We start from the raw sequence: 26,215 nt of genomic DNA, 5'->3' as shown, positions 1-26,215 counted from the left end.
TACTTGGTAGCGCTAATTCTGACCCACAGCCGTTGTACCAGCGAGAGCTCGTTGCCGGCGCCCTGCCCACGCCGTGCCGCGGCAGCCGCTCGCGGCGCGCGGCGGGATGCGGGGATGCCGGCACCGCCAGCGTGGGGCCGGGCCACGTGCGGAGAGCGCCAGCTTTGGTCTCAGAGGACTCAGCTCTCGTATCAGAAAAAAAAAAGCAGCAGCAATGGTACAAAGTCACTGGCTGGGTGTTGCACTGCAGCGGGTTAAGTGTTATCACAGCCCAGCCGCTTAGTTCTGTCTTACTAAGCCATGATCGCAACCCTTGTATTGATGTCGGATCGGGGTATCGGGTTTAAAGGGAGCCAGAATAATAGTGTTCACCAAGGATTTTATAATGCCTTAATAGAGTAGTTTAAAATGTGTTTCAAGGTCTTTCCTACATGCAGAGTTAATTGAGAAAAGCTACTGCAGTTTCGAGCGATGCTCTCACTTAAATCAAGTTCACTTTCATGTGCTGATGTGCCCTAAATTACCCTGGCGCAGAGTTCCAGCCAGGAGAGGCCTTGGAGTGAGGGCGTGCTGTTCACCGCTCGGGAAGAAATCGGGGAGAGGGTTTTCCTGCTGGGGCTTTCAGAGGAAAGCCGGAAACCGGGAGGCAGTGTTTACCTCCCCAAGGGGTTAAAAAAGCAGCAGATACCTCTGGACCCTTAGCTGTGTTTTCTGCAACTACCAGAAAATCTCTCAGATATTTCCAGGTGGTTCAGGTAACGAACTGGAAATTCAGAGCAGCACCAGCAACAGGCAGTGACTGGTGAGCCTGGATGCCCCTTGTTCCTGGAGCAGGATAGTGCTTGGTGCCCTGATGGTAGGATTGCTTTGGTTTTTAAGGAAATGCAGCTGAGCCACAGTCATTGCTGGTGTGGTCATTATTTAGCTACAGATTTTTGCAAGATTGCAAGGAAAAAAGGGCTGTGAAAGATCTTGCGCTGCTCATGTGGCGCCGAGGCGTCAGCCGGGCCGTGCAGACCTCATCCCGTTTCAGCGTCCTGACCTTTGGGCCAGGTTCTGCAGAGTAAGGGTAGAACAACACCACCTAAATCACGGGTGTAAATCCCTCCAGACGAGCACAATCAGCACTTGGAAAATGCCAGAGAACTCCCCTGGACTATTCTGGTGAACAAGTTGATGGGCAGGGTGGTGGTGCAGGCAAATAAGAGGGCATTTTTGGAGAGAGCGGGCTCTGAATTAGAAATGCAACTTGTATAAAGACAGGGGTATGGTGTGGTCTCCTTCAATGACTGCTGTAAGTACAAAACTGAATTTATTGCTGGCTTTTTGCTGAATCAGGTGTTCTGACCTTAACTGAAGAGGTTCCTCATTCACAGCAGAGATCCGTCCAAGGGCACTGAATTACTGCAGTATTCCCACGCCACCTGATGATGAGCCTGCGTCTAAATGGTGTATTGAGTGCAGACTTGAAATTGCTCTGCCAGAGCTCCTGATGCCTGGACAGACTCCAGTTTTGATCCGGAAAGCCGTGTGACTGCCAGGAAAGCAGAGCGGCGCTCCGGCAGCTCCACACGTGTCAGCACGGCCGTGTCTGCTGGAACAAGCTCACCCCACGGTGCAGACACATCTCCAGGGTTGTCGTATCTCGAATTTGCCCAGACCACAGTTCAGGAAGATTGTTCAGGACAGGTGAGGGAGATCTGGGAATAAGGAATCAATTGGAGAAGACGCTGCAGCCCTGGCTGCCAGTTTGCGGGATGGAACAAACCCTGGCCCATAGTGGTTTGCTGGGAGCTGTTCTCCCCGCGCCGCTCCGGCCCCCCGCGGGTGTCACTGCGGCACGGGCTCTGTCTCCCTCCGTTCGGTCCTGCCCGTGCAGCCAAGTCCCAGCTGGAATCCCAGACAGAATCGGTGCGGGAGATAAATGGCCGGGAACCAGCCCTTGGGGTCGGTGTCCCTGACACGTCAATGACAGCGTGTGCTGGGCTCAGCCAGGGCTGGGGGTCACACACCCGCCAAGGGGGGAACCTGCCTGGGAGCAAAGGGCTTTTATTTACAAAATTAAGATGATAAAAACAAGTGCGATTTCCCAGCTCCTGCCCACTCGCATTTAATATCCAGGAAATTAACTGGAAAAACCTATATTTCTGCAAAACTCTGGGTGGCTCCAAGTTTAACCCAGTTCTAGTTATAAGGTACTTGTCTCAAATACCAGATCTAGATTGCCGCCAGATCTTGGATTCTGGTTTAGGGTCAATCCTATTTGAATGGCCAAAAGCAAATACTTCAATAATAGTGGCCTTAATTTTTTTTTTTTTTTTGTAATTTAATTAGGAGCTTGATCTGGTTTTGGGGCAGGACACAAAGTGGATTACAGGAGCAGCTGGCTCTTTAATTAGGGCCATTTATCTTTTGTTAAAGTTTAACCCATGCTCACACAGAGAGGCAGTGACAGCAAGGGACAGAGCTTCAGCAGCTCTGCTGGCATGGGTTTGTGTTGGGTTTGTGTTGGGTTTGTGTCGGGTTTGTGTCGGGTTTGTGTTGGGTTTGTGTTGGGTTTGTGTTGGGTTTGTGTCGGGTTGTGTTTTTGTGGGTCTGTGTGCAGAGTGCCAGGTCAGCCAGGTACGTGCGAGATTACGTGACTGGAAATACTCTGAACTTGCTCGAATCTCACTGCAGCAATCCCAAAGCGCCAACTGGCAACCGTGTCATGCACCTATTTATAGAGACCAGGAACTAGAGGGTAAATATTTATTTAGATTCCGATGCTTAATCTGCTACTGGCTGATTGTGTGGAAAGCCTGAGCCCCCACTCTTTCTACAGCAATTTATAACCGGAGCCTTCGTCTCCTCTGCCCTCCCAACACTCCCGTGCACATTCCGCAGGATTAGTGCTGCAGAAAACAGGCATGGCCTGGGTTCAAACCCTCCGGCTCCTCCTGGTCCCTGGTCATCTCTCCAGGCATCCTGCCCTCCAGGTCCCCTCCCTCCCTTTAACTGACAGGCACTGGAGGCAGGAATTGCAAACCCAGGCACCCGGGGCGCAGGAAGGGGGTGGCCCGGGGCTGTCACTGCTCTGTTGGACACACAGACTTGTTTGCGATGACACGGGCTGGGACGAAGCTGTGGAGTCACTGTCCATCGCTGAGCTGGCTGAACGGTGACAGCTGTGCAGGGCCACCCCCGGTGTAAAGCCACCTCCGTTCCACCGCAGAGTCCTACAACCACCATAGATCCTGCTGCTGCCCACCCGCTCCCACCACAACAGACATTATCAAGGTGAGGACAGGGAACTGGAAAGATGCTCCATGTTCATCAGCAAGGAGTGATGGGGACAACATCTCCCCTGCCCCGCCATGGTCACCGGGTGCCTCCCAGCACAACCGGTGACCAGGACACTGGGACTCCAGGGGGAGGCTCCCCCAGCCCCAAAAACCGGGGCTGCAGTGCCTAGTGCTGGAGCTGGACGGCATCAGGAGAAGTGGCTGCAGACTGGGGTGACTGGGCTCATTAGTACAGGTGTGGTGTGTCTGTGCCTGTTAACAAGGCACATGCTCATTAGCGTGGCACACAGTCCCAGCTGTCCCAGCCCAATCAGTGCTGTTAAACCATCCTGTCCCCCACATCCCCTGCTGCTGTTCCCTGTTGCAGGCACTGCTGGAGCCCTGTGGCACCAGCAGAACGGCCGGGGGACACCAGCACCCAGACGGGTCCTGCCGGGGTGAAGAAGCAGGTGAGCAGTGCGGTTTGTCTGCGAGCAAAGGTGCAGGAGGGGAGGGCAGCTCGGTGCGAGCCGGCGCTGGGACCGGGCTGGTGTTCGGAAAGGCACAGGGCAGTGACAACCAGGGGAGCCCCGGTTCCCTTCTCTGTGCCAAGCCTGGATCTGCTCAGCAACACGAGCGCCCTGTGTGCTCAGCCAACACAGGTGTTACTGTCATCCCAGTACAGAGAAGCAGCAGCACCTCCTCGTCTTGTGCGTGTTGAGCTTTTCTGATAAGAACACACAATTCCCTTTCACTTGCTGGGGTGTTTTATGGCAGTTGAGGATCCTGTTGTACTGTTCTGTAAGAGATTTTTTCCTTTGCAATTTCCTATCCTTATTGTTTCCTGCCGGGGAGGTGTAGACACATCACAGATCAGATCCTTAACTTCTGGGTGGGTTGGGCAGCTGCTCACACAGCAGATTCCTATGGCGGCTTCTTCTTCATCCCCGCGGTATTTGCTGCAAAGCGACTATTTTTCAGGGATAGCAAAGCAACCTTCAGCAGCAGATTTTTCTACCTATCTGGTTCTTTATGCTAGAAAAACCATAAGAAGGGCTGGTATCCCTAAACTACTGGGGCAACTGAGACTAAATAGCTTGTGCAGGAGAACCTATAATGCACCCAGAGCAGCCTGCAACGGAGAACAGCTTCTGGAAGAAAACCCTCAACACAGCCAGGAAAAGAGTTTGCACTGCATGTTCCATTTTTATTTTCACAGATATATATATATATATATTATGTCATTTTAAAACAGAATATTTGTGAAAGAAATGTTTATTCATGTAAAAGCAACCCACCGCGTTCCACACAGCCCCTTTGCCTGCTGTTTAAAGATGAGCTGCCCTGCAGACAGAGCTCGTTCCCCATCGCCCTGCTGCTACTGGGACAACCTGGGGTCTCCTCGTCCCCCTGGAAAGAAATGGTGTTTCCCAGTCACTCCCCCCAGAGTCAGTGCATGTTTTATTGCTCCGTCATACACCCCATCCCTTCCTGCAGTGCTGGGGGAGACCTGGGGCTTCCTGGAGGGCTGGGGAAGGAGCTGTGCCAAGCACCGTGCACTTTGGTACTGTGAAAAAAGGCAAGGAAGAGCTGGAATGACGAGTGATAGTGTGGCTTCAAGTATATGTGTAAACCCCATCTCGCAGAGCTTCCCAGGACGCTGCCACCAGCCCCGGAATGGGGACGCTGGTCTGTCTGGGGCAGCGCTGGCCCCACAGCACCCGGGGTTTGGCTCCAAGCAGGGGTCAGACCTCCCAACCCAAGTGATTCAGTGAACAACCCTCTGCTTGTGAACAGCCATGGCAGAGCCTTCTCCTCATCCTCTGCCTTTGTTTTCCCATTGAGAGCTTCCCACCCACCTCCCTTAGAGGGGAAGAGGCCAAAGCCCTGGGCACAGTCGCCCCCAGTAGCACCAGTGGCTGGGAAGGTGGCAGCAGGGACAGCGCTATTCAGTGCATAGATGGGCTTGTCTCGGACAAGGCATTATACAATATGGGCTGGTGGCTAAACAAAGTTTACACCGGTTAAAAATATTGTAGTTGATCAGGTCTTTAGCCCTGCAGAATAAACTGCCTGATTCAGCCCTGTGAGGGAATTTTGGGGTTGTTATAAGAATGTAGTTTTATCCGGAGCTCTTGCTTCTATAGCAGAGATTTACTTTTTTTGTTTTTTTTTTGTTTTTTTTTCAAAAATGGCACAGCCAGTCCCAGAGCAAAAGCAAAGATGGTCAAGGTGGCCTGTGGTACCGCGGCCAGACCCTGCCCGGGCTCTGAGCGGGGTTTGGAGGTAGATCCCGCTACGGTTCCACAACCCCGCAGAGCATCAGCTGCTGGGGGGGCCAACCCGCCCCGTCCCCTCTGCTGCGACCCCAGCCCAGCCCCTGGAGCCAGCACCTGTCCTGCGGTCCCGCGCCTGCAGGGCTGGGGCCATCCGGTGACGGGACACAGCACTACGCACCGCTCACCACTCACACTCCCACTTCAGCCTTTTCTTTCCACTCGGTAACCAGTGTCGGGAAGGCGAGGGGAGGTGGGAGCAGAGGGAGACAATACACTGACATCCTGAGACAATCCTCCCTGCAAATCCCCTGAGAAAACGGATAAAATGGCAACTTTGCTACAGCACCTATTTTAAAAGTTCTGTGTCCTGGTATCACAGGCTACCATAAAGCTGAAAAACATTCTTTATTTAAAGTCTGCTGGCCTTACAGCTGAATTTGGTTTGCAAGGTGAAAGAGCCATCCGGAAGATGAGAACAAAGCAGCATGGCTTTTTGGACAAGCACAAGTTCTCTCCAAGCTTAGAGTTCTAGGAGTGTGTTAGTGAAGTAGTGAATAAAAGCTGATGTACTGTTTTATTTCCAAGGTCCTCTGAAAAAGTCCTGCTGGAGACACAACCAAACCAGACAACCAGCTGAGAGGACAGTGTGTCATTAATGGGGGTGATTAAGACAAAAGGAAAATGACAATTAATTCATTTTCATCGTGGCAAAAAGGCTCCATCTGGTGGTGTTTCCAGCCAGAAGAAGGTAAGGTGTGGGGATGGGAAACTGCAGATGACACTGAGTTGGTGAGACTGGTTCACACCAGAGAAGAGCCTTGAGATCTTGAGGAAATCTCCAGATCTGCTCAAGACAGGTGAAGAGGTGGCACGATGGTCAACGAAGTTGTGTGTGGATAAATGCAAAGAAATACCCTTGCAAGGGGAGAAATGAGCTCGTGGGCATTGAGCTGCCCAGAGTCAGCAGAGCTGCAAAACCTGAGCACGGACAATCCCTGGAGACTTGTGCTGCTCAGCACAGACCAAACAAATAAAGCAACCAAAACAGAGATATAGAGAAGAGGAATATTACAGCAAATATTTTAATGCGTTTCTATTAAGCGCGGTCCAGGGCACTCCACCAGGGAAAGGGATACGCAGAAACAGTTGAGATCAAAATGATGAGCACAGAAAGACCCTGATATGGAGACAGGATGAAAGGTTTGCCATTCTGATGTTAAAAGAGGCAGGAACGTGTGGGCACAAGCGTTACAGAATTCTGGCAGGTCCTGCTAAGCCGCTGCAGGGAGGAGGATTGAGGTGCCCTGTCCCTGTGCTTGGACAGGACGGGTGGTCACAAGCTTAAACTGCAGCAAGGGATAGAAATCAAGGGGAAAAAAGTCTTATCTGAAGGTAGAGATTAATGTAGGAAGGCAACACTGGAGGGTTTTAAAACCAGGTTAGCCCGCTGTGTCAGGAACATGGTCGTTACGGTGGGGCGGGGGGCAGCTCCCCGGTCCCTGTCCCCGTGGGCTCCGGCGGTGGCCGCTGCAGCAGGCGACAGTGAAAGCTCAGCCTGCTCAGGGCTCCCCTCGTCCCGGGCTCCAGCCCAGAGGGCTCTGTCTGCATCGGGAGAGGAGCACGGACATGGCACCGCTGCTCCTCGCCCTCCCGCGATGTCCCTCTGCTCCCTCCCAACCTGCTCTAGGAGTGGCTGATGCTGGAACAGGTTTGGCTCAGACAGGGCCAGTCACAGTTTCAAGCCTTACAGAGTCACTTGGAGTAAAAAGAACAGAGCTAAGCCAGGTGGTCATGCTGAGATGATCTCCCTGTTTCGCAAAAGTCAGAAAGATTTGGGAGAGTGGAGCCTGCTTCCCTTCCTCCCCTAAAAATCATGCTCAAGCATCAGTTGTGAACGGAACAAGGTCAAGTCACTCCCAAAGACGCTGTGCCCAGAGTGGCTGGGCTCTGCTCTCCGGGAAGCCGGAAAATACTGCAGCCCTGGGCTTAACCAGGGCTTTCCTGCACCGTCCTGCCGCTGCAGCGGGGCTGCAGCCCCAGTGCCCCCCCAGAGCCAGGGCCACCAGCTGGTCACACTGGGGCTGCTGGTTTGCCAGCAGCCAAGTCTGCTGCACGAAGCCTCCAGCAGAACCGCAGGGAGGGCGGGCAGGCTGCACCGGCCACTCGTCACCCGCAGCTTCGTTAGTGTTTGCAGAACCTGCTGGTGCTTCCCGGTCCGGCGGCACAGGGGCTGCGGGCTCAGGCCGTGGCAGGGAAATCCCACCTGCCAACGTCACCAGCGACTGTCAGAGGACAGGGAGCCAGTGTGTTTCTTTAAAAAGGGACAGGGATGCTTGTTAAAAGGAAAGAGAAGGCTCAAGTATGTGGGCTCAGGAGCAGAGGAAGGTGAAAGCAAAGCCCCACCTGGGCTAATGCTGACTTAGAGACATCAATTGCAGCAACCAAGGCTGCGATCCCTCGTCAAATGCAGGCAGGGGCTGGGCTAGAGCCATCAGCAAAGGGGGGACTCTGCACCTGCCCCACGGCGCGGACAAGACCCACATGCTCACACACACCCCCCGGCATCATCACAGCATGTTTGTGACTCCAGAGGAGCCTGTTCCGCCTCGCTGCTGCGTGCTAGGAGCGGCACAGCGATGCTCTGTCCTCAGCAGCTCAGCGAGGCATAAAACAGACCACAAATTTGAACGTTCTCCCCTGTCCCCCCCGCTGCTTCTCTCCATAGCTCCTGGTGGTGTCTGTATAGGTGGCAGAGACCCTGGGCCCTGCAGCGGGAGGGTCACCGGTCCAAGCTGCTCTCTCTCTTGGAGGTCCCTTGAATCCCCCCTGTCTTGGGAGACATCAATGCAGAGCAGAGATTTGAGAGAGAGCTTGGCCGGACCCCCCAGGCTCTGCCCCCACCACAGTCAGGGCCTGAAGAAGCGTCGTACCACTATGTTCCCCACCACGACCAGGGCCAACGCCATCAGCATGTACTTCACGTAAACATTGTCCAGATTGAGTGCAGCCACCTAACGAGAAACAGAGAATAACCAGAGCGTGTTAGACCTGCCTGGGCCAGGCTGCTGCGCCCGGGCGAGCCCAGCAGCCTCGCAGTGCCACTGGCCCCAGGCTGGCCCCCAGGCCCCCCGGACACCCTGCAGGCTCACCCATCCTCCCTGCTGGGCGATCCACTGCGCGATGCGGTTCTGCAGCATGAAGTCCACGATGTAGCGGGCGATTCGGCAGAGGAAGCCCCGGATGCCCTGCTGGTAGACGTGGATGGCCATGCGGTAGCCAAAGCCCAGCAGTGCAACCACCCGGCCCCAGTTGATGCCACTCTCGAACAAGCTGGAACGAAGGCGATGGACTGGTTAAATCAGAGCTGCCTGGTCTCTGCATCCCAGGGCAGGGCTGGAGATGCTGCACTGGTCCTTGAGCTGCATCCCAGCCACAAAGAATTTTGTGGCTAAATGACATGTGGCCGCCAATAACCACATGTGCATTCAGAACAGAACAAACACAGCTTTGGTCACAGCCGCTGTTTGCCTCAGCCAGGTGAGCTAGGGATGTCCTGGGGAAAAGGAGTTTCCAAATCCCGTCTGCACAGCTACAGGCTCCGAATTGCTGGAGGTGAAGCTTTGGGATGGCTGTTGTTGACCTGCCACCATCCTGCCTGTCCTGCCTTTCCCCCAGCCCTCCACCCTAATGCAGGGCACATCAGCTGCCTGTAGGTCCTGTGCTTTCAGGGGCAAGGGTACTAGACAAGTTCAGCTGGACCTGGCGGTGGTTTAAGGCGTTGGGCTGGAGGCTGCAGCAAGCTCAGGAGCTGCTACACGTGCAGCCAGGAGCAGAAACTACCGCCTAAAGCATCCCTTGCTAGTGCCTGGAGGTAAGGAGCTTTAAATATATCTAAGGACAAAGCGCGTCAGAACAGGATTTTCCCTTTTCCTGCATAGACAAACTCCTCCAAGACCAAACCCTGATCTGATCTTGCCTTTGACACTGCCAAGGGCTGGGAGCCTCCAAAATGTGCCTGGTCGATGCCCACTGCTCCCAGCCAGGTTTTGGTTGCTGTGGGCACAAACTGCATTGCTGTGGGCACATTTGGCACTGATTTATCTAGACTAGTTTTGGAAGGTGTTTTTCCTGGTTTCCAGCAAGGCAAGCAAGAAGGAAAAAAAGGAAAAAAACCAAACCAAAACAAAATCAAAAACATTGAAAAGAGTAGACTCAGGCCCTATGTTTTAAACTTGTGCCCTGTTCCTGGGCACAAGGCTGTGCAGGCAAAGGGAACCGTCTTCTCTGCAGAGTCCTGGCTTGGAGCTGCCACCGTGCAGGTCCCAGAGGGAGGTTAGAGCCCCGGAGGGAACAACAGTGACACAGGAGCACAAAGAGAGGGACAGAGGTTAATTTACCTGCTTGCGGTGCGTTAACCGCCTCAGGCTGGCAAAGCGGTGAGAAGAGCAGCGTGGCTTCCCAAGGACAGGGGAGCAAGAAAAGGACAGAAGAGAGGCAGTTAGACACAGAACTCCGAGCGGGGTGCACGGGGAGCCCAGGGGCTCTGGCTTCTCGCCTGGCTGTGTCCGGGGGGACAAGGGCTTAACCCAGCGCACTGGCCCCATCTGACCGCTCCTGCCCCGCTGTCCTGCAGCAGCAGCCCTGCCCGCGCCGGGGAGCCGCGGCCTCACCTGGACGCGATCCTGGTGAAGTACTCGTAGGCATTGTCCTTGGTGGGCTGCAGGGACTTGAGCATCTCGCGGAACTCCGCGTCGTACCGCTGGTTGATGTCGTCCCCGATGATGGCCAGGCGCATCCCCACCTGCCTCCCAGTGCTGCCCAGGGGGAAAGCGGCATTTCGGATGGGTCTGCCTTCCCAGTAAGACTGGTAAGCAGGGCCCAGGGGGGTGTGTAATGGAGCCTGGCTTGGGATGGGGTTGAGGGACGTGTGTATGGCTGGTGTCAGAGTTTTACCTGTCTGGCTCCTGCTCCACCTCTGTGATCTCTGGGTCCACGGGCACTTCTTCCCCTCTCTCCTGTACCTCCTGCTGGTAGCGGTATAGGGCGTAGCTCCGAAACACGAGCTCCGTCTCCTCCGCCACCTGGTTTTCTGAGAGACAAGGAAGAAAAGTCAAGGGGAGAAGCTTGTCTGCCCCCTTCCCCAAGCTGGAAAGAGAACATTCCCTCATTTTCAGCCTAAATTTGTGCTGGTTTGTATTAACACTGGCCTTTAGCAATAAAACAAAAAGAATCCAACATAAATTAATTCCCAGAAAACCGATTTGGAAGACAGTCTTTGTTTGTTGGGGCACAAGCCCACCTTTTGAATCCATGTTTAGCAGGAGACAGCTACCGGACCGTCACAACACAAACCAGATGTGCCAGTGCTCGTGCCTGGCAGCTCTCCCACCTCTCGGTGAGGGCTCAGCACAAACAAGGTCAGCGATCCCAGATCCAGCCCCACACTGGAGGCAAAGCTCCGTCTAGCACTGCCCACCCACCCTCTGCAAACAATCTTGTTTTTCAGTGTCACCAACACTCGTGCCTTTGCATGGTAGCAGCAATGACGTGGTGAGCAAAAGTTAAATGGGTCATTTTAGTGTAATTCCGTGCTGATTCAGTCACACACCACCGGTCTGGCGCACATCCACCAGCTTGGCAGCAGCGCCAGGGCAGGGTTTGCAACTTCTGCACGGGCGGCTGCAGGAACAGAAAGGAGAAGAGCTTTTGTATAACTCATAAACCGTAACCCGGACTGGTGACTCCCTGTCCTGTGCTTGCAAGCAGATAAACAGGCAGCTGATCAGTTTGAACTGAGCGTCTGCTCCAGCACACCCGCTGCCGTGGTGCGGGAGCAGCCACCCAAGTCCCTGCTGCGCTGACAAATACCCACGGAAGCAACAAGCCTGTTGCACGGCGAGGGGCGGCTGGAGGTGAGCTGGGGCGGGTTGGTGTCCCAGCTCCTTCCCCTGCTCCGGTAACCAGCAGGGCTCAGCACGCCGGGTGTTCAGGGTTCAGCGGGGAACGCGCCCATGCAGCAACGTCATCCGGCCCCGGCAGCGCGGGAAAACCCACCCGGCTCCGCGTGAGCAGGAAATGAGTCAGAAACGACCGGCGTCAACAAGCGTGTGCCCATCTGCAAATGGCCGGAGACACGCACGTGTGTCCCCTGTCCCCGCACCGCTCAGGGAAGGGTCTGGACGGAGCCCTGGCGAGCGGCTCCGTCCTGTACGTGTCGTGGTGAGCGATACCTTATCACACGCGTTCCACTGCTCCTGGGGAAAGTACCCGGGCTGTCACGGACCGCTGTGATTAGAGCCGGGTTTCGGCTGGCTGGAGGAGCAATCTGGGCTGGAGCACCCGGTCCCAAGCAGCCACCAGCCCGGCCACGGCACCCGCAGGGCTCGGGGAGCCGACCCGAAGGGCCCAGTAACAGTTCATCCCCGTTTCTTTTCTAAGATACAGAATTTGTAGGGGACAGAAATGGTGCAGACAGATCAGAGCCCTGCTCCTTTGGCAGGGTATCACCATTCAGGGTGGAATTCATAGATGTTAACTGAGGTGCAAAGCCCAGGGAAATGAGCTGCTTGGGGTGGACGTCAGCAGTGTGGGACCCTGCAGACCCATGGCTCTAGCGACAGCCCTGCAAGACATGCTGGTGACACGCGGCAGGTCAGCACGTCGGCACCAGCAACGCTGCATCGCAGCAGTGCAGCTGCTGCAGCCAACCCAGCTCAAACCCCTGCCCAGCACCCAGTGCACCCACCCGCCAGCCTGGCCGTGCAGCTCCCAGCCACTGGAAATCCCATTTGCAATGCCGAGATGCTCCCGCACAAGCAACGTCCCAGGGCTGGGACGTGAGGACCTGGCCCGGCTGACGGAGCCGTCCTGGCACCGCTGCTCCATCTAACCCTGTGTCCAGGTCTCCAAAACAAGCCCCACGGCTCAGCACCGGGGTTTCCAGAGGATCACATCCACGTGGCCCACACACGGCTCCGGGGACACGGGCCCAGCCCTGGGGGGGCTGCGGGGGCAGGAGGGGACGTGTGGTACAGAGACTCCGCTTACACAGAGTTCAGCTTGGGTAAATTGAGGTGAAGGGAAATGCCAAGCCCTGCTCACCATGTTTTCAGGGAATTGTTTTTTGTTTTGCAGGACCGGGTTTATTTGGTGGCAAACAAATCCCACCTTCCTTGGAGCCAGCGGAGCCGGTGCGGACTGCCAGAAAACGAAACCGACTGACTCAGAGTTTCAGTGAGGCAGAACAAAAGAGGAAATAAGCGCACCAAAAAAAAATCCCTGGTTTTAATTACCCCAGCCACTATTTTTGGAAACACAAGGACAGGCAAACACACATCTTTTTTCACCCAGGGGTTAACCCGCAGCGCCCACCAGGACCATCTCTGGGTCTCTCCCACTCTAAAGAAGAATGATCTGGATCAAGATTTGCCTTTGGACTCCCAGTGCCAGCAGCGGGGAGGAGGAGAGCGGCTTGGAGCTCCTCTGGGGGATCATCGGGGCCGTGTTAGGGGCTCGGGAGCTGCCAGGAGCCCCCAGGCCCCGGGGACGGACCCGCTTCGCTCCTGCATGGAGCAGCGACCTCCATCCCCAGTCCCCAGTGCACCCTCCGCATCCAGAGCAGACCCCCCAACAGCCTCTTCCCTGGACCCACGTCACAGACAACACTGGCCAGGGCCCGGCCAGTCTCAAAAGGGTAACATCTGCATTTCTGTGCAAGGTCCTTTATTTCTCACTGGTCCCATCTCCCAGAGAGCAGCTGCGCTACAGTAAATCTGGCAGATCTCACCAAGGTTATCCATCGTACCTCGTTACAGATAAATTAAATAGCCCTGCTACAGACTGTAATAATGACAGATGCAACCTGGCAGCATCTCTTTTGAGCTCAGGACACAGGCAGTAACTGCACCGAGAGCTGCATCTGTTTGCACAGAGGGACATTTCCAGCCTGGGAACAGCAACGGGCTCCGAAGGGAGCAGACAGCTCTGGGGAACCAAGATCCGTCTCTGGAGATTCCTGCCTCGAGGGGAGGCTCAGCTCCACCCCATGGCAGCTGCAGTTCAAACGTGGGATGAGCAGCATTCGCCGTAACGGATTTGGGTTGGCTTCCACCAGGTGGTCTTGGAGATGAAGACATGGAGACGTGCACAGGTGTGTGACTAATGTCCCCAAGCAACTACTTATCAGTTCATGACTTGCTTCACGTGGAATGTCAAGTCCAAAGCGAAGACAAACAACCAAGGACCAAACCTCACACCTCTCTAGGTATATTACGTGAGTATTAAACACACGCAGACTGATAAGCAAGCCCAGGTAATCTGAGCAAGAGAACAGCTGCCCGTCTGACACTGCAAACTGCATCAGGGTGGCTGGGCTTTCCGCGCCCAGCCCTGACACCGCGGGCAGCCTTGCGGGGGCTTCCAAAGCTCCCTCCGTTTTCCTGGCTGCAGTGAGTGGATGTAACAATGCACCTCAGCAAAGTGCTCTGGGGTCCCAGCTCATGCGGTCCACGCAGGAGCTCAGGGCCTGATCCTCCCACTGGTTTTCACATCAGCATCTCATTGGCCTCAACAGCAGCTCTGCATACATAAACAAGTGCTCTTATTTATTTTCATACCTTGTAGACTTTGGTAAGAGAAGGACAAGGTATTTTTTCTTTCAGTGTATCATGCAGGATCTAGCATGAATGGTACTCTGAGATGGAGAGGAGTCCTGGCAATACCAGAGTATAAATAACATTATCAGGCCAATAAACCAGCTCTGAGCTGGATCTGCGCTCGAATACATAAACAGTTAGGTAGAGCTGCTAATCTCCGCTATTGACAGAGCTGCAGTGACTCAGCCTTATTTACAAGTCCACCTGCAAAACAGGTTAAGAAGTCACCCGTGTTTCATGGCTTTCTGTGCGGCGGCATTTTCTCATTTTGGGATGAAGTGAGAGCTGAGCTTTTTCCTGGGCTCCTTTCGGCCCCATTCCCAGTTTCAGCCATTAGTGTGAAACGCAATTACACAGTCTGCTGGGCTCGGCACACACGAGAAACGGATGGAACCGCTTCTGAATGTTGGTGAGCCATAATTTTTGATTGCGGCTACGCCAAGACACACTGGAGACCTGAATCCATCCAGCGGCCGATGCAGCAAGACAGAAACCAACTGCTGGAGACCAGGCGCTGCTCAGCAAGGTGCATTTTTCTGTGTTTTAAACCTCTCTGTCCTCAGCGCCCCCTTCTCCTGCCAGCGCACCCAGCCCGCAGCTGCCCGCACCCCATTTTCTCTGTGCCTTCCCAGCCCCGCTTGCTGCCCACCGTGCTGACCCAATGCCAAGCACCTCCCGAAAGCATCCAACACGTGCTCTCCAGTTCAGTTCAGCATAGCTTTATGGAGCTGATTTGTTACCCCAGCCTTGCAAAAGACCCTGAAGGTATGAAAAAACCCCCATCTTTTTGAAGAAACACAGGAGGGAAAAAAAAAAAAAGAATGGATTGAAAATGCGTCCTTCTCTGAAGGTCACAGCAAGCTTTTACCTGAGTTGAGCTCTTGCGACAGCCGGCGCCCATCGCTTCCCCGGCGTCCAGCGCTTGCCCGGCGCCCATCGCTTCCCCGGCGTCCGGGGGCCCTCGGTGGGTCCCCGTTGTTCCCTGAGGCCATTGCAGAGCGATGCTCAGGACTATCAGCTTCACCTGGAGCGAGGAGACACAGTCAGTGCCCAGGTGAGGAGCAGCCAGCGGGGACCTAGAGCCCCTCGGTCCCTCCCAGCTCCCAGGCCAGCCTTGGGAACCCCTTGGGCTCAGCCAAGGGCTCGAAGGAGCGATGCTGCCGGCTTTTATCTGCCAGCCGCCTGGCTCCTCCCTTCCTGGTACGCGTTCCCTGGTTCCTGACCTCAGGTCCCTTGGCTAGATTGCTCATCGCTTCCTGACTCTTCTCAGGAAGATGGTTCCAATGAGGAGAGATGACCAACTCTTGCTGGAAAGCGCCAGCGGGGCCGCACCAGCTCTGCTCAGCCCAGACAACAGCAGCACCTGCAGTGGCTTCGAGCTGGGACTAAAGCAAAAATCACAGCACAGACCTCTGGGCTGCAGCTGGAGAACACGCCTGGGAGCTGAGCCGTGGGGCTGGGCTGAGCCGTGGGGCTGGCCTGAGCCGTGGGGCTGCGCTGAGCCGTGGGGCTGCGCTGAGCCGTGGGGCTGGCCTGAGCCGTGGGGCTGCGCTGAGCCGTGGGGCTGGCCTGAGCCGTGGGGCTGCGCTGAGCCGTGGGGCTGCGCTGAGCCGTGGGGCTGAGCTGAGCTGTGGGGCTGGCCTGAGCCGTGGGGCTGCGCTGAGCCGTGGGGCTGCGCTGAGCTGTGGGGCTGGGCTGAGCTGTGGGGCTGGGCTGAGCCGTGGGGCTGCGCTGAGCCGTGGGGCTGGCCTGAGCCGTGGGGCTGCGCTGAGCCGTGGGGCTGCGCTGAGCTGTGGGGCTGCGCTGAGCCGTGGGGCTGGGCTGAGCCGTGGGGCTGGCCTGAGCCGTGGGGCTGCGCTGAGCCGTGGGGCTGCGCTGAGCTGTGGGGCTGCGCTGAGCCGTGGGGCTGCGCTGAGCTGTGGGGCTGCGCTGAGCCGTGGGGCTGGGCTGAGCTGTGGGGCTGGGCTGAGCCGTGGGGCTGCGCTGAGCCGTGGGGCTGCGCTGAGCCGTGGGGCTGTGCTGCTGCCCAACCCGCAGCCACGTGGCTCAAAGTGCAGCAAGATCAACCAGCCCACGCCACGCGAAGCTGCAGCCACGGGGCTGACTTCTCCGGACAAGAACCTGCAGCTTGTTTCCCACAACTTCTACAAGAGATGAGGTCTCTGCTTTCCCAAACCCAGAGGCTCTAATTCCCTCTGTTCTTTATGTCTTCTGAGCTCCTCTTATTCTAAGAAAATTAAATGAGAGCCAAATGCACAGCTCATACTGCCCCTGAACTTCCTAGTTTGCTCCCCGAACAAACCCAGCCCTGTGGTTGAGGGCTCATTGCAGCTCCTTTACCTCTCTGCTGGTCGCACTGACCTCACCCCCTGGATTTTGCAGAGAAGGAAGCGAAGCCCCACAGCTCCTGAGGGTTAGAAATCCCTGCAGCTCCCGGGCTGCTCCTGGCATGCCAGGGCATGTTCCCTGGCCAGATTTCTACAGGGCTAAACTGGGGCTTCTGATTTGCACCAGGTCTGAATTAACGAAGACACATTGACAACCAAAAGTTTAAATTGGGTCCTGGGCAAAAATTTTAAAAAGCCCTGGTTATGGATAAACAACCATCCATGTCAAGAGTAGAAGTGCAACACATGTTCCAAGCTTATAGCTTCATACTGAAGAGTATTCAGAAGAAAAAATAAATGGAGACCATAAAGGTAATGTAAAGTATAGCCTGCAGTCAAGGTGGGGGTGGAGGGTGGAAATCCAAAGCTTATCAAGCCTGGCTTGGGAAGCCACCGTGTATTTGCATAGCTGCGTTCAGGGATCCCGAGCCGTGCTGCCACGCAGATGGAGATGCTGTTTTTTCCTCTGCACCTCCGAGGACAGGATTTCCCTTTTCCTCCCCAACCTCAAACATCCCCATCCAAGGAAGAGCTGAAAATGCCATGAGGACCAGCGGTTGGGACAGAGGTGAGGCTGGGAGGGGAGCTGGCTCCTGCCGTAACCCGACCAACTCATGGGGTGATGCGCTGGTAAAGGTTCAGGCTGTCAAAGATCTGGGTCGCAGCAGCACCCGGATTCCTCCTCAGCCACCCAACTGTGTAAAGTGGGTATCTCTACAATATCACACCAATGGCCACAGAATGATGTTTGCAAATAGGTTTATCGGTGCAGCCGGTATTTCACCTCTCAGAGCTCAGCCACGAGTAACAGGGAATTTGTGATGCAGGCCCGACTGCCCAGCAGGAAGGATGGCTGGCGAGTGCGGGAGCCCGGTGCCCAGAGGCAGCTGACTCACGGGATTTTTCACGCTTGCCGTCTGCCAAACCCTTCGGAAGTGGCAGGCTGCGCCTGTGGCCGTCATTTAAGAGGAACTTTCATTTTCGGTTTCCTTCTCAATATAGTTTCTTGCAGCGCTTTTTTCTCTTGCAACACGGGACACCGCAGCCCTTTTGCGCACGCGCACATCTGGGACCGGCAGCTCCGTCCCCATCACCGTGCTGCCGCTGCACAGGCTCCCTGGGCAGGACCCCAAACTCCCACCCTGCAAACCAGCTGGACGCCCACACAGCTCAGTGCCAGCCTCTCTGGGGTCAGGGTGCCTCGGACCTTCCTCCCCACGATCCAGAGCGCTGCTGCCCACATTTCTCCTGCTTCCCAGCCCAATGCCCCTTTGATTTGCCCTATTCCCCCTTTGTTATGAGATACCATACGGGAGGGAGCGGGGAGGGATGCGAAGGAGGATGTGACGCCCATCTAGTCAGACAGGCTGCAGGAAATGAAGGCTCTCCAGGACTTGAGACCGGGCTGAGGAGAGGGTTTGGGGGAAGCTGCAGGTTACTGGGCGCAGTGTCTAATTCTCAGCAGTTGCTAAAATATTCAGCTCCACCCTGACTTTTTGCTCTTGTTGGAGGCTGCAAAGGGTTAAAAAAAGCAGCAGGTGGTACCTAGGATGTCAATTTAGCAACATTTCCAAGATGGTATAGGACTCTTATCTTTATTAATGAGCACGCGCCATGCAAAGAATCGGCCTTCCTGGAACCTGCCTGGTTTCCCTAATAAAAAAATCAGACCTTTGCCTCAACTGTTTCTAATTTCACCCTGATCTCCTTTGCTTAAAGGTCTCTGACGCAATCCCTGTGTGTCTTCAGGATATGCTCATCAGTTCTCCCAACTCTTCTCCAAAGGAAGGTGGTGGGACTGGCCCCAGCAGGGAGGCAGATTTGCAAACTGTGGGCAGGGTGAGGCTCTGCAGGAGCAGCGTAATCCCTATGAACAAGCCTGGCTGTGGGGCTCTGAACTGGCCCCTCAACACGTTACAAAGATCCTGTTCCAGGAAATGTGTGGAGCATCCTCTGGGACTGGCATTTCACAGCTCTGGGCCTGCGTATGGGAGTGATTCCCTGCTGCAGTTCAGGCAGCTCTCCAGGACAGAGATCCCCAGGACTCCCGTACCCCGTGGCCGTCCCTGCACGGACAGCGCAGAACCAGCCCCGCTGCTCCCGGCCTGGACCGGCGAACAGGTGAGTCTGCCCAGTTTGGGCACCAGGGTCCCGCTGGCCCAGCAGATGCAGATGTTGGAGCCAGGGTCCCTCCCAACCCCACGCACCCATGTCCCCGAGGTCCCCAGCGCTGCTGGGCAGGAAGCTGCAAAGCCGCGTGTGCTGTGCCCGTGTCTGAGGTCACAGCCCAGAGCGGGGTGAGACAGATGTCACCCCGTCCTCAGCGGGACACAACTCTTCCCAACGATCCTGTCCACCCTGAACCGCTCAGCCCCCTAGGCCGAGCGCTGGCACAGGGATGGCGGGTGGGGCTGTCACCACCGCAGCCTTGCAAGAGAAAAGAAAAAAAAAATATGGAGGAAACATTATGAAAAGAGGCGATACTCCCTCTTTGGGGCAACGATCAGCGGGGAGAGAGACCTTTCAGCCCTGGCCCAGCTATCGCACACCCTGCGCGCTGCTCGCCGAGGTACCACCGCGTACTTTACCCTTGTTCAGCAGGCGGTGCCGGATGAGGCCCGGCGGCCCTGCGCCCCCCCTTCCGCCTTGCCGGGGCCCCCGGGACCCCTCGGGCTCCCGGCGCATCCCTGCCCATCCCTGCCCCGCTCACGGCAGCCCCGGCACCGCTCGGCCGGGCCCGGCGAATGAAGAAACTAAGATAACCCATCTCGGGGGAGGCTGGGGGGGGCGTCCCCCCGCTACTCACCGCGTCCCGGCGGGGAGCAGGCGGGCCGGGGTCCCGGGAGTCACCGCATCCCGGCGGGGAGCCGCTCCAGCTCCATCCTCCGCTCCTTCCTGCCGCCTCCCGCAGCGCAGCGCCCGGCGCGGGGCAAGGAAGCGAGCAGGGCCGGGAGGAGGAGGGAAAAGAAGACGAGAGGAAAAAAAAAAAAAAAAAAAAAATAGAAACCCAACCCCAGACCATAGATGTAGTCGCGGAGCCGGGCGGGGCTCAGCTCCCTCTAGAGGCACCTTCCCGGCCGGAGCGTGGGAACCGGCTGCGAGCGGCTCCGGCAGCGCCGAGCGCCGCGGGGAGCGGGCCCGGGCTTGGGGGGCAGCGGGGGCATCGCCCGGCTGCGGGGGTTGGTGGTGGGGGGCAGCGGGGGCATCGCCCGGCTGCGGGGGTTGGTGGTGGGGGGCAGCGGGGACATCGCCCGGCTGCGGGGGTTGGTGGTGAGGGGCAGCGGGGACATCGCCCGGCTGCGGGCACTCGGGTTCTGCTGGGTGCGGGGCCGGGGCTGCTCTGCTGAGCCCAGCAGTGCGGGGATGGCACCCCAGCCCGCACCCTGCTCGCCACGGTGGGTCTTCGGCCTCTCTATGGATTCTCCAGCGATTTTTCTGACCTTTTTGTTAAGGCTGTGGCACCTCAGTGCAATCGGTTTGCACTCTGTTGGGTTCCCCAGCAGGTAGGGCCAGGAGCCCCATTGAAGTCATTATTAGAGCATTTCTGGTTTCCAGTTGGAAAATTCTGTGTTGATTCTCCAGAAAAAGAGTGGCTGGTGGCAGAGGTGGCTCACGCCAAGTGACTGAGGAAATTTGAAATCCACCAAGATTAGGAGAAATCACAGTGGCTGCAGGAAAGGGTGTGATTTCTTACAGCAGCCTCCCAGTTTTGGTGGTAAATGTGGCAGTGGTGGCTCTTTGGGTCTGAATGTCCCTGTCTTTGGGTTATCCCAGTGCTCCTGCTGATCTGTGCTGGTGGTGGCTGCTCCTGTGCACCCCCAGTGTGCGTGTGTCCAGGTTTGGAGCTGAATTCTGACACAGTGGGACGTGCTGACTACCGCAGGATGAATCCTGTGCTTCTCTCCACCACATTACATCGGTCTGGGCTGTTCTGGAGTCTCATCACCCTTGCAGATTTCGCATTGCTTAGTATTACCTCATTAGGTAGCAGTGTTGGTGAGAATTTTGCAAAAGCAAATCTCATCTAAAATCCTTCTTCCTTTTTGCAAACCACTTCTCTTCCACCTCAAACACATTGCACAACGCCTCTGTGGCATGGCTATAGAAAATCAGACAGGAAAGTGGTACTGGGTGAGCATCAGGTATATGATATTCATAGCTGCTTCTAATCACATTGAGCAGCAAAACGTGCAGAAAATAAGCTGTGCAGGAGGGCTGGGCAAGTCCTGTGTGTCCCCAGCAAGTGCAGCAAGGAGGCTGTGGGGGCTGAGCTGTGAGTGGGCAGCAGGGACTCGCTGCCACGTGTCTGCAAACGGCTGCTGGAGAACGTGAAAGAGCAACGAGATACCAGGGATAGAGAAATGAGTCTGAAAGCACCAGCTCTGCTATGGGAATGGCCAGTATGGACATCAAGGAATGATGGTGGCAAGCAAGTCATTAGGAGATCATTTGATGAGTGGTTTAAATCCCGCGTGTGGCTCTGGTGTGGAGAGCTGCTTTGCTGTTGCAGCGGCTTAAAGATATTGAGGCAATAGGGAAGAAATTCCCAGCCAGCTCTGCCGCACTGGCTTTGTGGTTGCTGGTGTGAACTGTTCCCGCTCCACCAGGAGCCCCTTTTGCCACAAGAGTGCCTGAGACTGTGGACCTGGGAAAATACCCATGGGAAATGTGCCTGAGTTTGGGAAACAGGTCCTGGAGTTTGCTGCTGGTTTTGTCACACACGTATCGCATTGCGATGGCAAATGCAGACACTGCTTTTAAAAGCCGTTTGCTCCACCGCTGCCTCCAGAAGTAGTCATTTTTTACCTTCATGTCTTTGGCCGTGGTACCGCGCTGCTGCAGGAGTTTTTGCGTGTCGTCGTGAGCCTCCCCCTTCCTCCCACCCTCCCCTGCTGGTGTGGAAATTCAGGGCTAGGCCAGAGCGTGGCAGAGGTGGGGATGCTGCAGGAACAAGTCGCTGTGGGTAGGAGGGGGGGGTTTTGCCTTTTGGGGTTCCTGTTCCCCCCAGCCCTGGGCTGTGCCGGGTCTGTGTCCCCCTCCCAGCCCTGGGCTGTGCATCCTGTGTCCCCCAGGTGCCACCTTGCCCCCTCCGGCCTTGTTTCAGTGCCGCAGCTCTGGGGTCCGGGCGGTTTGGGCCTGTTCGGTTCAAGTCCAGCTCGGAGCCGTTGAGCCACCAGCACTGGCACCGATGGATGCCCCAACGGCCACCCGCGCTCCCGGCCGTGCCCCCCTGCTCCAGCTCCTCAGGAGCCTCTTTGGGCTCCTGCGGGGGACACGGGAGCCCCGCATGCAGGGGCAGGAGCTGCGTGCCGTTGGGGACAGCAGCGGCCCAGGGGAGCTGGCGGGCCAGCAGCGCCCAAGCTGGGAGACCTGGGGAGGCGCGGAGGGGGACAGCACGGAGCCGCTGCTGGGGGCACTGGGGGAGCTCAGCCTCGCCAGCTCCCTGGGGAGCAGCTCCAGCAGAAGCTACGTGACACTGAGCACCAGCGACATGGAGCTGGCGGTGGCCAGTGACGCGGGGGACAGTCCCGCCGGCAGCCCAGCCCGGCAGCGTGCAGGGCTGGCTGGTGAGGAGGGGACGGCCGTGCCAGAGACTTTCAGTGGCAAAGCTCTGGAGACGTAAGCATTGGGGTGGGGGTGACATGGGGCCAAAATCCTGGCTTGCCTCAGTGTCCCCATCCAGGCAGCGTGTCCTCACAGCCACAGGTGCCCCGGGGGGGTAGGGAGAAGCCCGCTTGGCCTCATTGTGCTTGTCAGATCCCCAGCAGCCAGGGCTCTGCAGAAAGCCGCTCGTTTGGACTTTGTAAACAGGTGCTCATTTGGATTTTATAAACCCCAGTTTTTCCCTTACTTCCTTAAAACACTGAAATGAGCCCAGTGTTTCCAGTATGGCTGCAGTTGGCTTCCAGAACCGATGGAGCTCTGGGGCACCCTGCACCCACAGCAGGTGCCTGCCTGTCCAGGGGCTGCGGCACCCGTCAGAACCCCAAATTAATGCCCTTTGCAGTCTTTGGTCTCCCTAGGCCACTGACAAGGCATGGAACCAGATCCAGCTGTGTCAGTGCTGCTGCTAGAGGGGCAGAAATTGCAGTTCTGGTGCTGCCGACCTTCGTCTGAACACACCGCGCTGTGCTTTGCCTCCAGCGATGGGCTCCTTCAGGATCTGAGTGCTGATGGCAAAGATGTTACCGGCAGTGCAAGCCCTGAGCTAATGTTTCCTATGGATTTTGATACTGAATGGGAGAAAGAGCAGCTCCTGAAAGGTGAGAGGACAGCTCAGAGGGAAAGGAAAATCCCCATCAAACCTGAGGACTCGGGGGCTGCCTGGGGTGGCTGGTTGGTGGGAGATGTCCCAGGGAATGTCTGGTGGCCCCAGGGCCAGGGCAGAGAGCCCTGAACGTCACCAGGGGATGGGGGAATGGGGCGCTGCACCCAGCTGCTCGCTGGATTCAGTGCCCACTGTGACCGGCAATTACTCCATTTGCTTTGCTGTGCCAGGGGATTCAGACCTGGCACCAAATCCTCTTTCAGACTCTCCAGTGGGAACACGTTTGATTGCTGTGGAAGGACAGCATGAAGGAAGGGAGGTGACAGTGCCAGGGAATCACTGTTTTCTTTGGACTTGTTTTAAACAGCAGATGAGGTTGCGGGATCCTCAAAAGCAGAGCTGTCCTCATGGAACAGGCTCTTCAATGTGAACAGACTTCGAGGGAGTTCACACAAGGTTGGTGAGAGGATATGGAGCCTGGGTCTTCATCTGAGATGGGGCCAGGTCAGGGATGCTGGTAATATCCAAAGTATCTGCAAGATACCATGAGCCAGCTGGTGGGAGCTGTGGATGGAGCAGGATGGAATCTCCAGTCTGGGCCACATAGACAGGGCAGGTTTGCAGCAGAGAAAACCCTGCAGCAGAGCAGAGGCTCCAGCTGCTTGGTCAGGGCTCCAAGAGGTGCTGAACAAGATGCAGGACCTGGCAGAGCTGCAGGAATAGACTGGGGTGCCGGACAGGCTGGTGGTTTAATAAAGCTGTTCTGCTGGAGCGTGGGGTGTGAACGGTGCCGCCTGTGGGTACAAGACAAATTCAGCCTCTTCTCTGCAGGATGCTGCAGGGCACTAAATCAGCTCTGTGAGAAACGGTCAGTGTTTTGTTCCAGACAGCAAAGAAGGACTCCAGGGTAGTGTTTGAACAGTAGTCTTGGGGAGCTGCCTGAAACTGTTAAAAAGTCAGTGTTTTTAAAATAGATTTCCTCTCTGTGATATGGCATAGCCAAGCTACGGATCCTGCCACTGCCTGGCAAAATATAGGAGACAAGTCAACAGAGTGCAGGATCTTGGCACCAGGTGTCTGCTGGGGCTTGGTGCTGCTCCCTCGGTGACCCTGGGCCAACTTTTTCCCCTCCTTGCCTCAGTTTCTGGGCCCAGAGACACCTGCTCGACTGCATGAAGGGCTCTGGCAGCTCTGGATGATAAATTGGCATTGCAGAACGACAGAGAGGTAGAACTTGGTTTTATTTTAAAAATCAGCGACTGGAATTACTGTTACGTCAGAATCAAACTGTTGTCAGAGTTGACAAAATGTCTGTACTTTTGTTTTGTTTGTTTATTATTTTCTTCTGCTGCAGTATCATGCCCCAGGAAGCCTGATGGAGCGGGAAAGCAAAGAGGAGCCTCTCTCGGGTGCAGCAAAGCCCTGTGCTGTGGTCCTGGCCGAGAGGTGAGCTCCTTCTGCCCGGGGGGGCGCGGAACGCCCAGACCTGCCCCAGCCCCTCGGCAGCGCTGCGGGAACCTGCTGGGGACGCCGTGTCCTGGCAGCAGCAGGTGGCACTGTGCGACCGCCAGCCGAGCGGCACAGCGGGCGGGCGGCCGCCGGGACACCCTGCTCCCTGCCCTGCGCCCGGCCAGGCTGCGCCGAGCGGGGCGCAGCGCGGGGGGTGCCCCGGCGTCTCTGCGCGGGTCACAGAGGTTTTGCATCAAAAATAGGGACATGGTTTAGAGGTGAACTTAGCGTTGGGTTCATGGTTGGACTCGATGCTCTTCAAAGTCTTTTCCAACCAAAATGATTCTTGTCTGGGGGACGAGGCTGTGATGTTCCAGGTCCCCACAGAACAGCTGCCGTGCCAAGACCACGGGTGTCTGCACACGGAGGGTGTCACAGCCGGTCTGGCTGGGCTCTGGGTGAAGAGAGCATCACATTCACTGTTATTCCAATTTTCTGTAGCACTCGGGGTGTCTGTGCCTGACATATTTCTTCCTCTCACTGAGGTTTTCTAAAGACAGAGCAGGAGAAACCCAGTGGCTGCCTTGGGAGAAGCTGGGAATGGCTGGGAGCAGGTGGAGCAGGAACCCCTGGAGAAGGCTGAGGTCAGTCTAGCAGAGACAAACGCCATCGGTGCACTGACACGGGACATCTCTCCTGGCACCAGCAGTTTCCCAGCCCGGCTCTGCCAAGGCAGATCCGCGGTTGGTTGTCCCTGGTTGGTGGGAGATGCGGGCAGCCGAACGCCAGCACACTCCTCCTGAAGGCAGGGACAGCCCCAGAGAGAGGAAAAAGCAATTTCCTCTGCTCCACGCACAGGAAAGGCTCGTCTGAGCAGTGGGAAGGGGGTGCTGGGGGCTGCCCCACCTCAGCATTCCGTCCTCTCCCTCGTGCAAAGCCCAGATGTCTTGTCTTGAGTAGCTGCAACAGTGGGGTCAGAAACTCCAAGATACCGTTGGAAAACAGAGCGTGGAGGCGGTTTCTTTGTCTCCTGCTGTATGGGCCAGGAGTTTTATTGGGTTGTTTGCTCAGTTAATTATTTTTCTTCTGTGCTCAGCTCTCTCTGCAGCCACCTCGCTCTGCAGTGTGTGGGCAGGTGCACAGCATTTAGGAAAGCACCCGGAGTTTAACGGGGGTGTTCTCTGTCTGACCCCATCTGCCAGGAGCCCCAGGCTGCGGGTCTGATCCGGCACGGTTGCTCCTTTCAATATCTGAGAGGGTGTCTGCAAACGGCTGCTGATGCACAAGCACAGTGTTCACAGGCAGATAAAGGCAGGGATGTGCCCAGCGAGGCTCCTGGAGCTGTGGTCGGGGGGGGGAATCGCTGGTGTCTGGCTGCTCCGGGGCAGCAGATGGGGCTGGAGGGGTGCAGGCAGTGGCTGCTGGAGCAGCCTCGATCGTGCTCATGGTTGTACCGGGCCGGCGTGGGGCTGGCTTGGCTGCTCCTGGTCCTGAGCTCCATCCTTCTCTCCCTCCCAGGTCCAGGTCCCCGGAGGGGTGGGGAGCAGCCCCGGAGGGATCCCCCTGCAGCCCCCCAGGAGGGGAGATCAGCGCCTCCTCTCCACTCCCCACGCTGGCCTCAGCCAGGCTTAGGTCTGGCCCAAAGAGCTCCTCAGCTCCATCTTCTTCCTCTTCGTTCTCCTACATGTCCCTTTGAACACACCACGTTTCCCTTTTTGCTTTCTCCTTTCCTGTTCTTTGGGAAGGACTTGTGAGTCTCATCCCCCTGCCTGGCACGGCCTGGCTTTGGTTTGAATTTTATTTTATTTTTTAGATTAAGAACTTGATGTGAATAAATTGTTCTCACTTCTCCCTCTGATTATTCACTTTCCCTTATTAAACAGTTCTGTGTTGAATTACTTATTCTCCTTTCCCA

General features: G+C 56.3%; 2 protein-coding genes and 1 long non-coding RNA gene across 4 annotated transcripts; 2 read left to right on the top strand and 1 right to left on the bottom strand.

Annotated features, from left to right (window-relative positions):
• Positions 1-3,091: 3,091 nt before the first annotated feature.
• LOC135996997 (uncharacterized) lies at positions 3,092-15,071 on the top strand. Its single transcript, XR_010607358.1, has 3 exons — positions 3,092-3,279; positions 6,128-6,290; positions 12,677-15,071. It is a non-coding gene; the product is annotated as an uncharacterized LOC135996997 (long non-coding RNA).
• Positions 4,484-19,524, bottom strand: BAK1 (BCL2 antagonist/killer 1). Of its 2 annotated transcripts, XM_065649361.1 has the most exons (7): positions 19,390-19,524; positions 15,065-15,220; positions 10,496-10,631; positions 10,213-10,356; positions 9,940-9,967; positions 8,692-8,872; positions 4,484-8,553 (listed from the first exon to the last, which is right to left on the bottom strand). In XM_065649361.1, exons 2-7 carry the CDS (start codon positions 15,186-15,188, stop codon positions 8,384-8,386), a joined length of 783 nt encoding a protein of 260 aa, XP_065505433.1. In that variant the 5' UTR covers positions 15,189-15,220; positions 19,390-19,524; the 3' UTR covers positions 4,484-8,383. The 2 variants fall into 2 exon arrangements, with proteins under 2 accessions (XP_065505433.1, XP_065505434.1); XM_065649362.1 differs by lacking the exon at positions 9,940-9,967.
• LOC135997242 (uncharacterized) lies at positions 18,571-25,995 on the top strand. Its single transcript, XM_065649743.1, has 6 exons — positions 18,571-18,704; positions 22,728-22,846; positions 23,219-23,307; positions 24,206-24,297; positions 24,857-24,944; positions 25,819-25,995. Exons 1-6 carry the CDS (start codon positions 18,571-18,573, stop codon positions 25,930-25,932), a joined length of 636 nt encoding a protein of 211 aa, XP_065505815.1. The 3' UTR covers positions 25,933-25,995.
• The last annotated feature ends 220 nt before the right edge of the window (positions 25,996-26,215 follow it).

This window comes from Caloenas nicobarica, chromosome 21 (genome assembly GCF_036013445.1).
Source record: "Caloenas nicobarica isolate bCalNic1 chromosome 21, bCalNic1.hap1, whole genome shotgun sequence".
NCBI classification, from domain to species: Eukaryota; Metazoa; Chordata; class Aves; order Columbiformes; family Columbidae; genus Caloenas; species Caloenas nicobarica.
This window is presented reverse-complemented; position numbering and strand designations above follow the sequence as displayed.

Coding starts and splice junctions, on each gene's coding strand:
- BAK1 (XM_065649361.1), bottom strand. CDS start 15,188: ATGGCCTCAGGGAACAACGGGGACCCACCGAGGGCCCCCGGACGCCGG. Junction 9,968..10,212: donor TTCACCAGGATCGCGTCCAG/GTGAGGCCGCGG, acceptor CCGCTTTGCCAG/CCTGAGGCGGTTAACGCACC. Junction 8,554..8,691: donor TCGCCCAGCAGGGAGGATGG/GTGAGCCTGCAG, acceptor GTTTCTCGTTAG/GTGGCTGCACTCAATCTGGA.
- LOC135997242 (XM_065649743.1), top strand. CDS start 18,571: ATGGGAGTGATTCCCTGCTGCAGTTCAGGCAGCTCTCCAGGACAGAGA. Junction 22,847..23,218: donor GAAAGAGCAGCTCCTGAAAG/GTGAGAGGACAG, acceptor TGTTTTAAACAG/CAGATGAGGTTGCGGGATCC. Junction 24,298..24,856: donor GCTGTGGTCCTGGCCGAGAG/GTGAGCTCCTTC, acceptor GGTTTTCTAAAG/ACAGAGCAGGAGAAACCCAG.